Source organism: Zophobas morio, unplaced genomic scaffold, assembly GCF_036711695.1.
Source record: "Zophobas morio isolate AGI-343-1 ecotype UQ-CSIRO unplaced genomic scaffold, CSIRO_AGI_Zmor_V1 ptg000014l, whole genome shotgun sequence".
NCBI lineage: Eukaryota > Metazoa > Arthropoda > Insecta > Coleoptera > Tenebrionidae > Zophobas > Zophobas morio.
Genome location: NW_026972119.1, coordinates 3017744 through 3030117, shown reverse-complemented (window position 1 = coordinate 3030117; position 12374 = coordinate 3017744). Strand labels below are relative to the sequence as shown.

Sequence of the window (12374 nt, the reverse complement as noted above, 5' to 3'; positions counted from 1 at the left end):
TGTTTATTTTGTTGGACAGATAAACTCCAAAAACAATGGAAGAATTGTTTTGTGGAAGGTTATTGTGTCGATGGTAAATTGCTAACCAAAATTTGCGTATTCATCCCTGCCAAAAATCGATGACGTCATCTAAAAATTTTGCTGGAAATTTGTATTGTTTTATTTATTTAATAGTATGCCGATATCTTTAACTTTACAAGGGTTATCTTAGCTATTGATTTGTCAAGTATTTATATGAGAAACTCCTTTAAATTTTGGTGCACTGCTGGAATAACTTATTTTGCATTGGCGTTGATCTGTCCAATCAAGTATGGATGCAAATGCTAGGTTAAGAAACGCATTGATTTAACGCTTACAGACCATTGATCAAAATTGAATAAATCGGATAACATCAAAGACGTTGCAATATAAGATGTCACGATCCCCGTGGTTTGTAGTGTTTTTTTTTTTTTTTTGTTATTCCAGGAACGGTTTCCAGTAGTCATAAGATATGTTACAATTTTATTGTTTACTCTTATTATTACCCTCGGAGGTGAGGGAAAATCTATTTGAATAATTCTGCATAATTTTTTCTTCCTGAGCGTAAACCAAGGAAGTATCGAACTCGAACTTTAACATTTCATACACATGTGTATTTCAACTTATACGCGTTCTCTTAAAAAGATAATAAAGTTGACAAAATCAAATTTTTATCATTTTTCGAATGTTTCGTTGTACTTCAGGGGTGAGGGAAATTCTGTCGAAACAACCTTCGACCATTTTTTTTTTAATTGATTGAGATATTGAAACACCGTACTTTTATTTTTGCTGGTGACGAGGGAGCATCGGGCTGTTTTTGTTTTGTAATTGAAATTCATAAGAGCAATCGAATTTTAAGAAAATAAAAGTCTTTAAAAAAATTGATTTTAGAGAAATAAATTAGTATTTGTCACTTTTAGTTTCCACAGTTCATGCAAATTTGAAAAGATTTAATTGTTGTATTAGTGGTAATCCACATAAGAAGTACTCGTACATACAACATTTCAGATCCTACTTATAACTCTTATATAAATTTACAGAAAAAAATTGCGTGTGTTCAACCGAAAATTACTTTGTAACAGCACAGTTCACTTAAATTGACTCATGAAGTGATTCATTTCACTAGACAATTTCTATTGCATGTAACCATCATGATATTGTAAGTTAAATATAAACTTGCACAGTTGGTGTTTATTTTTTGAAATGTATCGTACTGTTTTTCACAGCTAAAAGAAGTTTGAAACAATTTTGAAAATTTTTGTGGCATATAGTTCGGTCTTAAGTTGAATAAATATTTACTTACTTTTATAATAAATCATAAAGCGTCAACGTTGTATAACATTGAAAAGGACTTACCCAAACATATTATGTATATCGGTTTTAGTATAACGTATGTATCGAGTAGTTAACGAGCTTTTTGGCTACTTTTCATGTATATCATGAATATTTTGGTGTTTCAACAATCCCTGTCTACATCAGTAATATATTCAACATCCGCATGCATATCGTATGTCGCGCTACAATTGCGAAGAGCGAATTATCTTGGTGTAGCAGATTTGATTGTTGTGCAGAGAAACAGTTTTGAGCCATTGTCACAGAAAAATAGTGTACTTTGGAATGAAACCTACATTGAAAAATTTTTCTCGTTTGAATACCCAGGAAACATATCTTGTACGTTTGATGTAGCATGCAGCTAGCTCGAGTCCTCAAAACTGACGTCATTGCTAATTCGAATAAATTGAAATTAATTCACAATAATTTTATGGTGCTGGTGCTAAATTGCATTGTAAATCTTCGGCAACGCAAGCCGAGTGTTCGATGTCGTTTCGTCCCCCAGCTAATATAACCGAGCTTGCAAGTGCATCGTATCGCATTCCACGCCCTCCTTCCCTTCTGTCTGTCGTCCACTTCGCCTGATCACGCAATGCAACTCGAAATGAAAATAATATTCATTAACAATACCCATTTTACCTGCCATAGATTCTTGTATGTTAAATAACAGTGTTTTCAAGTTGGGTTCGCTCTGTTCGCCTATTGATTCCGCAGTTTTAGAGTCGGCTGGGCCAAAAAACGCACACGAAAATCATCGAATTAATTCAACAGACTGTTCTAAACGTCAGCTCATCAACACCTGGATCTCTTTGTTGGGGACGGTTGACCTCCGTCAGAGTTGTGACCCGTGCCTATCCGTGATTACGTAACTGTCATTTGTCGTCATATCACAGACGCATGTTGTACATTGCTATTTATGTTCGTGCGGTCTTGCGTTAGCTAAAAAGTAGGAATTCGTTTTAACTTGTTCTTCTGCGAAAATGGTTTACGTGCAAGTTTCATATGAAATGCTAACTCAATCTACCAGTAACGGTAGCTTTAATTCTTTTATTATGGACTTCATTAATTTATAATTGGATGAAAACCATTGTTATCAGTTATGTTAATTAAATTGAAAAAAATATCACACCAAGTGTTAACCAACAGGCAAGTTCTGTTTTACCAATTAGTGCATTGAAAGTACGATTATTATAAATTTTAATTTATTTAACCTTGAAGTTTATTTTTAAAAATGTCACCAAGGTATCCTCGCAACTTGCAATGCTTATGGTACATATGAATGCTAATGATTGTTTCTCTAATAGAGTGTAAACTAAGAACTGTTTACAAGGTAGTTGTAACCATTTTTTCCGTCTGATATAATAAGAGAAAACGTCAATTTTTTACTTACCTACATTTTAATGTTTCTAATATTGAATCAGCTTTCACAACTTTGATACTTAATTCCGTGGTAATATTATCTAGTTATCCTTCGTATGTATTTTCAAAGTTTAAAATAAACGATCTTGATATCATCAAGCCATTCTCCGACAAACGGGGACATTTTTTTTTTATATGCAAATCATACTAGTTAATATTTTTAACTGTTATCGACTAATTCTATGATGCGCTTCACAGATTTTTTGATGGGTGGTCTGGCAGTAAATTGATTTTTCTTTATTTTTCAGATTTGCAAAGTGTTTAAATAATTTTGTTATTAACTTTTCTAAGCCAAGACTTGCATAAAGACGATTTGTTCGCGCAGTGATCGCCCGTGAAATGTAGAAAAAGGTGTTAAAAATGTAAAAAAGTCTGTAAATGTGATCAACAAATTTCTCTAATTATAAAAAAGTCGAAACCTGTTAAAAACAGTTGTTTGTACTGTTACGGGTTACAAAGATTGTTATCGCATTCGCTTTATTCTAATAAATACTCTGTTGGGAAAACGTTAAAACTGCTACAATAACTCCAAAGTATACAAGCTTGAATAAATTGTGTGTATTTTCGAGTATATTGTAGGTACAATGTGTATTATACAAAAGGTTCGGCTTAGATAAATTTATTTTTTACGTCAGTAGCTGTGCACGATTTAGGAAAATACGCGTGCTATTGCTATTTTTGAATTTGTTGAACCAAATTAGCTTATTAATAATACATTCTTATTAAGAAATATCAACATAAAATCCAATCTACAAACAGCTCACGGATGGAAGTGGTTGTGGGTGTAACTATCTCGCCTCAATAGTTCGTGTATTTGTGATTGTTACATTTGTTCTTACATAAAGTTTTGTGGTGTCTCAACATTTTTGTAAGTTTTTTTATCCAATTTATTTCAGTTTGATATGCAGAAATGTCTTTCCTTCTTATTCTATTTCTTCTCTTGAAGAAATCTGTTGTCATTAATTTTTACATTTATTTTTAAATTTCAGATTTAAAATTTTACAAAAACGAATGAAACATACAAACGAAGCTTCGTGAATTAAGTTCATGTCAAAGTACATGTATTTCAGAAGAGTAAAAACGCAATATAATTTCTAAAGCTTTATGTGGTTAAGTAACTAAGTGCCAGAAAACAATGTGACATAGGTTACAATATTTTCGATGTTTCAGTTTCACATTTTGTGATAGCGGAATGATATTGACTCTCTAGCTGGGCTGTATATATTTATTAAAAACATGTGCGTATTTGCTATTTTGCAAAATTACTTATACAGAGTGTGCTTAGAATGATTCAACTAGTTTTCTTCAGTTAAGATTAATGTAATTCTACAGATTAGAACTACTATACGGTGTAGAAACTACATAGGGAATAAATTCAATACTTTAGAAGTTAATAACTCGTTAGAGAATTGTCCAAATAAGTCAATATTTGGTTCTTCAAATTCTACGTTTTTTTAATAATGTGCACGTTTTTACATATGGAATTAGTACTTTCGAATACCTTTTCAGTGAACTTTACATGTAATCCCCATATCTTTAACAGTTTTTGCAGATATTCACACTTTCACTTAATTTAACTACATTTCACACACGGCGACAAAACTTAATTCAATACACTTTTTTATCGTTATTAGTTTTCATTAAATCAATAGTAGAAATTTATGAAAATCATTGAAGACATTTTTTGTGTTAATAGATAAATTGATTACGTTTGTTGTTCGCCGCGATTGTCATTCTTTTTACATTCTCTCGGACTATCTACAGTTGTGCATATCAGAAGAACTATTAAAAAGAAGGATATACTGGTTCAAGGGATATTATTGTTTTACGACTTTGATTCCTTCACTACTCTTGCCAACGAACAATTTATGACACTGTCCAAACTTTCTTGTATTTGACTGCCATGGTTCTCTTGAATAGAACCGGTTTATCAGTATTAGTTTAAGTTGCTCTTTGTTCGCAGATGAGGCAGCCAAAGTCATAAAACCACTATATCTCTTGTACAAGCATACTATGATTAGGTTTATTGAAACCGCACTCAAAAGTGCGATAATGCGCATACAATATCATAGTTGAAATCAAAAGTTAGTAATTTTACAAAGGAATACTGAGCATCTGAAAACAAAGTTAAAAAAGTCATCAAAAGTTATTTAGATAAAACTTTCGTCACCCAGAACAATTTGTTTACAGTTGCACAGAATAAAATTTGATTTTGCAAATCCGTATATTTTACGAATATCTTAAAGATAGTATAACATTAACTAAAACTTGTGTGATCATTCCACCAACAATGTGATGACGTCATCTCAAAATTTTACTGAATAAAACCTATCAAAAGTGTACATAGTAGATATGTATTATGACTATGATCCTACACTTGCGGTTTATCAATGGATTCATATTTTTTAGAATTGCTGATTTTGGGTGACTCAAAAAAAAATTAATTAGTTTATTTTATTGATTGAATCAAAAACATTGTACTTCATTTCCCAAAGTTTTTAAAATACAGTATACCCATCCAAGTTATTACATGTGGCCGTGCTAAAAAGTTGACGACATTAACATACAATTTTATTACGGAAAAACTTATTGAAACATACATTCATTTTCTGAAGTTGAACAGTCCATTTCTGTATTTTAACTAAAAATTTTAAAAAATCCCAAAATCGAATTTTATAATTTCTCTAAGAAACTGGAGTTATTTAATCATATTTCAGGGGCGACGGAAGTTCTGTCTAAATAACGTTAGACCAATTTTGTGATTTGTATGAACAATTTTAAAAAATATGAATACATTATTAAACCACAGATAAAGGAGTGGTCATACTATAAATTCAAGCGAGTTTTTGGAATAGATGAATAGGTGAATTGTGATGAACTATTTACCATATTAATGATGACCTTACAGCGTGTGCAAAATTTCAGGGTGGTTGGTTTCGTGGTTTCTAAATTAACATGTAAAATTTTATTGCACTTGAGCATATTATTTTATATATTTTAAATAGAATTTACTTAACAAAATTTTAAGATGACGTCATGCAATTTTTTGTGGGGATGATCAATTAGTGAGACTGTTTTTGTTTTTCATCTATAACACGATGTTCTTCTGCAAATTTAAATTACGTCTTGGTTTGGGAGCTTTTATTATTTTCTATTTTTACATGAAATCAAAAAGAAATCTTAAAGGAAAGGACCTTCGAGGGTAAACAAAACATTTGTTGGCTAAGAGTCACGGAGTAAACACTTTAAATACGCCGAAATTTCTTATTTGTTAATCTTATCGAAACTGTAGTTTGTAAGATGTCATCAGGGCATCTTAAACGGCTTTTATATTTGTGAATTTAGATTAATGTTTTCTCCCCATTAACTTGGGATATACTTCGTCTCTTTCTTCATTAACTTGAGATATAGTCTGTTATTCTGTTAGTGTGTGTTCGAAGCATAAAGCGTAAAAATTTTATTTAGCATTTATTGTGTAACAGGAACTGAACATTTTAATTTTAACGGTATTTTAACAGTTAATAATACACTGTGTTGTATTGTCGACTATATTTTTTCAAAAACGTTGTTTAGCATACTGAAAAGTTTATTGTTAAATTATTATTTTTTTAAATTTTGTTACTGTTTATTTTTACATACTAATCAATAATCAAAGAAATCTTATAATTTTTTTGCACACTTACTTTTTCACTTGGAAATCTTTGTATTTCAGACGCTAATTATTCTGCTCATTAAATATCAATGGAAGTTACAAAGAATCGCTAATTCTTTTGTAGCCAAAGGTACCAGTCACCAACAAAATGTTCTGTAATACATATTTTTAGTTTAGTGTCTGTGTGTACTGACGTCAAAACCAGTTTGGTGACGAGTAAACAGACACAAAGGGACATTTGAATAAAAATGCATCTTAAATTTTGCATAACAAAACACTATTCTGGAAAAAAGTTAAACAGTAATAATAAGGTTGATCAAATTTATTATTTCCTTTGTTGGCGTCACGTGTGTAGACGGACTTCGTAATTAACTGTTTATTGTTGTGTTAGTCTTTGGTTGACCTGAATTTATTCATGGATAAAATGTCTTCGTGTAAATATCTATTCAAATTTTCCTTTAACAACACTGATCTGAACAGATTAGCTTGTACATACGTCTCCTCGTCTTGAGAGGAAAACAAAAACGCGATCAGTTGGTTTATGTATGTAAAATCAGAGTAATTCAGAGTAGTCGTTGATACATTATTTGTGTCGTTTGAGTTTATTTGTAACTATTGTTATGGGGAGTAAGTTGTGTAGAAATTTAAAACAGTTAGGAATTTAATACTGTAAATTAGTATAACATTAATTAATATTCTCCCCTTGTTAGCAACGAATCTGAAAATTAAAAAAAATAAATAAATTGGTTGATTTTTTCTTTAAAGATTAAAAGGTAATTTACACGTACAATTAATTTGAAATTTCAAGTGATAGTAGTAGTAGTTAAATAGTGCATTAAAAAATAATAAATATATCTTTATTTAAAAGCTAGAAACAAAATGAAATATAGCTTTTACAGATAGTAGAAGCCAAAATGGCAAATGTTTTTGCAACCTACGGGCGAACTGAAAACCTTCGCGTGCAAATAAATCGTGCCAATTAACCAAACGTTGTACTAAGTGTCTTATAGGCCACTTAAACATAATTAACTTGCCGAAATTTAAAATAATAATAATTCTCAACAATAAAGTCTCTTGGCGTAGTATATTTTAGACAAAAATTAATTTTCCAAAAAAAAATTCATTTCGGGGAACTACTTTCGGCAAATGTTCAGTTTAGTATTGGCAGTCGCCTGCATTTTGTATAGAGATAAGACTTGGTAAACGCAGCTGCTATCCGCCATTATTAATCCGAAAATAAGCGAAGCTCGTTGAAGTTGATAATATATCCTAATTTTACCTATTTTTGGTCATTGACTTTATTTATCTTTTGAAGCAAACGTGACAAATGACAGCCACCCAGTTTGAAACTCTTATTTCATAAAGTCTCCTTTAACCCCTTGTGCTCCACTTCTTAAATAAGTATGATAAGGTTGGTTGTTACATAAAATAACTTTCTACTGCTTGCCCTACGTACTTCTTTAAATTCCAAGTATCAATTTTTAAATAGTTATTGCAACACTTCCAGTTAAAAATACGGTGAACGTTAAGGTCACGTGATTGCACTGTATTCGAACTTTACGGTAATACAGTTGTGAGTTATCTCAATCTTTTTATGTCATCTATATATATTACGTTAATAAACACAATTGTGTGCAAAAACAATTGTTTATGTTGGTTGAAAAAAAGGTATGTATGTCTTAGCGCTATTTGAACTGGGTACAAAATTACGCTTGCCGAAACTTCAGTAAATCTGTGGTACTACTATTTTTTTTTTCTAAATATGTTTCGTTATTTTGAGAAAGCAAGGTTCAAGCAAAATTTATGTAGCACAAAAATTCAATTTGACAAGCTCGGGCATCGCTAGCCAAAAATTTGATGTAGTCTATCCAATTAACGCTTTTGCCCATACCATACACACTGATCTAAATATAAATCAATGATTTGAATTCGAATAATCTCACTTGATAAGAAAAATTAAAACAAATAATGACAGGAAAGTATGAAAGATTCAACCATGTTACAAGAAATGGGAAAACCCGCCGATTTGAATAAAAAAGAAAGTCCACCGTGTTATTTCTCGACGCGGAAAAAAAATCTGCTGAAGGTATAAATAATAAACTTTTAATTCCTGCTCCTCAAAACATTGAAGTAGTAAATAAAAATGAATTATTTTTACTTAGATCTGAATTTTATGCAAAAAACTATGGTTCCATCTGCCGGAAATAGTTAAGAACATCGGTTTTATTAAAACAACTGATTGTGTACCTGTATGCGTTAACGATACACTGTCCACTTCAAAATATTTCAGTTTGTTATTATTCATTTAGCATTGTGATAAGCACTCCGCATGCGCAATAGCTTTCTCCATAGCGTAATCATTGATATAACATATCTAACGCGAATCTGCAGGATAATCGCGACTTTTTGGTGCCATAGATGAAATTTACTTTTTAATCACGCCACTGGAAATACTAAAGGACTTCTAAGATTTCAACTTTTATTTCGAAACAACTTTCTAACAAAAAAAACCGATTGTAACTGTTTAGTTTACAATTTGTCGTGATCAATTAAAAATTTACCGCGCTGTTAAGCATTTCATAAGTGCCAAAAATTTTGTAATCTGAACACAACACGGAGCGAACACAAGGGTTAGTGTCTATGGCAGTTTACAATGGAGCGGCGTGTGACGATCTCAGATTACAGATTACCAGTGCACCTGCATTGCGAGCTCATAAACTCCTCTCTGTCCGTGCGCTGTTGCCAACTGTAACGAACCAAATAAAAGTACGACACAAACGTCCGTTCTGTTTCGACCCCGACGTGCTCTGTCTCCCACTCGATGACTGTAGTTTTCTTATCAAGCGAAATGGCGAGCAATTAATAAACATTATGTACTTGTTACTTGTTGGAATGCCCTTCAACAATTAATTCTCTCGACCGATAAACCACAACTGGAAATCCTACAGATCATCTAGTGGCCCTGGAAAGTTTTGTGATAATTGTTGTTTTCTACCTGCTTTTCAATTTTAAAAGAGTGGTAATTTTTTGATACCGATGCCGTTGATTTAGCAATTGTAAAGTAAAATTTCTGCGTATTATATTATATGAACAAATTTCGCAAACAGTGCGGTCGGTCGGTCTCTATAAACACGCGACAGTATACGCAAAAAGGGGGTGCCTTGATACACAGTAAACATAACATCTTTTATTATCTTTTTTTTTCCACATATACATACATATGTATACAAACTTCATTGTAATGTTGCTAAACTTCTAAGTATGAAACTTACTTACTCCAAACGTGAAAGGGAAACTATTTTTATACATATACTGTAAATACCACATCCCTTATATTTTTTAAGTGACAACAATTCAATTTTTTTTTTTAAGAACATTATATTGTGATGTACTAATACTGGGTCTGTACATGTAATTTTATGTTGTATTGACAAAATTTGCAAAAACTTATTTTTCCCAATTTTCCCTCTGATACATGATCGTTTCCGGGTTGGCGAAATTCTTTTCTTTTTTTTTTTTTTCAAAAGCAAAAGAGCACGGTAACTCAGTATGTCAACCATACCATAGGCGAACCTTATTCTTAATCCTCCACCTGAAGATGCCACTTACTTTTTTTGAAAAAAAAAAAAAGAGTTTCTTCTCTGGTATGGTTGACATACTGAGTTACCGTGCCCTTTTGCTTTATTCTTAAGTCTGCTCCTGAAGATGCCACTTACGAAAGTGTGCGAAACGTTGAGCCCAAAAACTCAATTTGAACGGTTCCAACCCGGAAAACGATCATGTATTGATTCCGAGCGTCGAGGCCTCCGAAATTATTTCCCTCTTGATGTTTCAGTAAATATGTATTGGGATCTGTTTAATATGAGGTTAGGTTAGGATTTTTAGCATACAGTATTAGAATAAATATAATGTTACGTATTCCCGGAATATCAGAAAGTTTATATGTGCCATTTAAATAAATAAATAGGTGTAGTTTAATTATCTAACGGACGGGGAGATCCCAATGGCAGATTACAATACAAAATAAAATAAAAATTAAATATAACTTATAAAACACATGCACTTACATGTAGCTAAATTAACTAAATTTAAAAATGTGTAAATACAAGACTCTATAACTACGTCTACAGAAATCCAACTGAATGTTGTACAATTCGAAGAGAAAAAAAAGGTACAGCAGAAACATTTGGTTCACTAAAGTCTAATCACACAGTATATACAGACGAATTAACGATAACTAAGAACACCACCACCACCTCTAGAGAGCTGTAATGTAAAGTAACTAAAATATCGTAGTTATTAAAATAAATCAATGAACATACTAATTTTATTAAATATTTTGTGTCAGCAGTTCTAAAAAATTAAGGGATCGGTTGCTCTATCAATTTGTAAGCCGGTCATTATTATATCTCTCATTTTTGTTTCAGCAACAGAAATTTTTGAAACGATCCGCCGAAGAAAACGATCCTGGGGCTTCGGGGGACAATTTCGAGCCCCCCGTGAAACTCCAGTGTACCACCCAACAGCACGGTTCCCATCAAAACGAAGGTCTTACGAAGTTCTCCGTCGAAATTGTCCAGCAGCTCGAATTCACGACGTCGGCAGCCAATTCCCAGCCTCAGCAGATCTCCACCAACGTAACTGTGAAGGCACACACGAACGCCTCGGTGAAGAGCGACGTTTCATCGCCCAAATCGAATCCGTCAACGCCGGCGTCAAACCTGCAGCAGAAATCGAACATCGGCTTGGATGTGGGCACGTTGGTCGAGTGCGTGAAACAAGAACCCGATAACGATTTCGCCGATTTGGACCAATGTGCCGCGGCATTAGAGAAGGATGCGGCTGCCAACGGTGGCACCGGTTTCGGTGGTTTCTCCGACCTCATCGGAGAAGACACGAACGACGAGATCATCACCTCGGATGCGTTCAACGATCTGATCTCCGATATTAGCAATTATCCCGAGTTAATGAAAGACTTTGATTTCGAGGACAAATCGGACAATAATAACGCGAGTGTTAACGGTTTGAAAGTGGAGGACATTAAAGACTTGCAGCAGCCAGTATCGGATAACCCTAAGTCCACTCACAGTCCGTTGGTGTCGAGCCAGAACTATTCACCGCCCGTGTTCGATGGGCAAGGCGGCATCGCGAAGAATAGAATGCCGCCATATTCCAACATTGACTTTTGTAAGACTGAACTCAGTCCGGCCGCTCAGACGCTCAAGCAGATGGCCGAACAACATCAACACAAAAATCAAATGGGCATGTCCTTTAATCCCGGCGCAAGAGCGCCGAACTCCAGGTCGCCTTATCCAGATTTTCAGTTTCAAGGGGATTACGGCGGGAGTCCCAATTCCAACCCCAACTTCCATAAGAACAGTCCTAATTTCTCTCAACCCGATATGATTAAACAAGAAATGATCTTCCAAGGGAGTGACTTTGATATGAAGAGGAAAGGAGCGGGCATCTATAAACAGCAATACTCACCTTACAGCAGTCCGAGTGCTAGCAGCCACGGTAGTCCCGGTTACTTGCCGCGAAATAGTACGGGAAGTACAGGAGGTGGTGGAGCTTTTGGCAGCGGTACGCCCCCAAGACCATCTTCTGGACCAGGAGGCACTAATTCAGGTCCTACGTTACAAATTAATCAAGCACAACAACTACACATTACTCAACAGAATCATGGACACGCAATCCAGGTAAATTTTTATCAGTTCACATTGGTAATACACTATTTTTGTATACTAATAAAATTTATCAGCCTAAAATTTAAAGAACTTGGTCGACAAACGCGTGTTTATTCTAGTCTGTAATGAATCTAACTGAGCTGATTGTACGAATTGTGTCAGTGATGGAGCATTAATATGTTTGTATATACAGGTCTCCCAGAAATAAATGCTTTAATTTTAGCCAGTTCATCAAAATCAACAACTTTTTTAATAGCATTTTGTCA

The 12374-nt window shown here is 33.5% G+C and overlaps 1 protein-coding gene across 1 annotated transcript in view; it reads left to right on the top strand.

Moving 5' to 3' along the window:
- LOC135129192 (neurogenic protein mastermind-like) overlaps positions 1-12374 on the top strand; it is a 66551-nt gene that overhangs the window by 22942 nt on the left and 31235 nt on the right. The window contains exon 3 of the mRNA XM_064056310.1: positions 10849-12120. Coding sequence (XP_063912380.1) covers positions 10849-12120 — 1272 coding nt within the window. The remainder of the gene's footprint in view (positions 1-10848; positions 12121-12374) is intronic.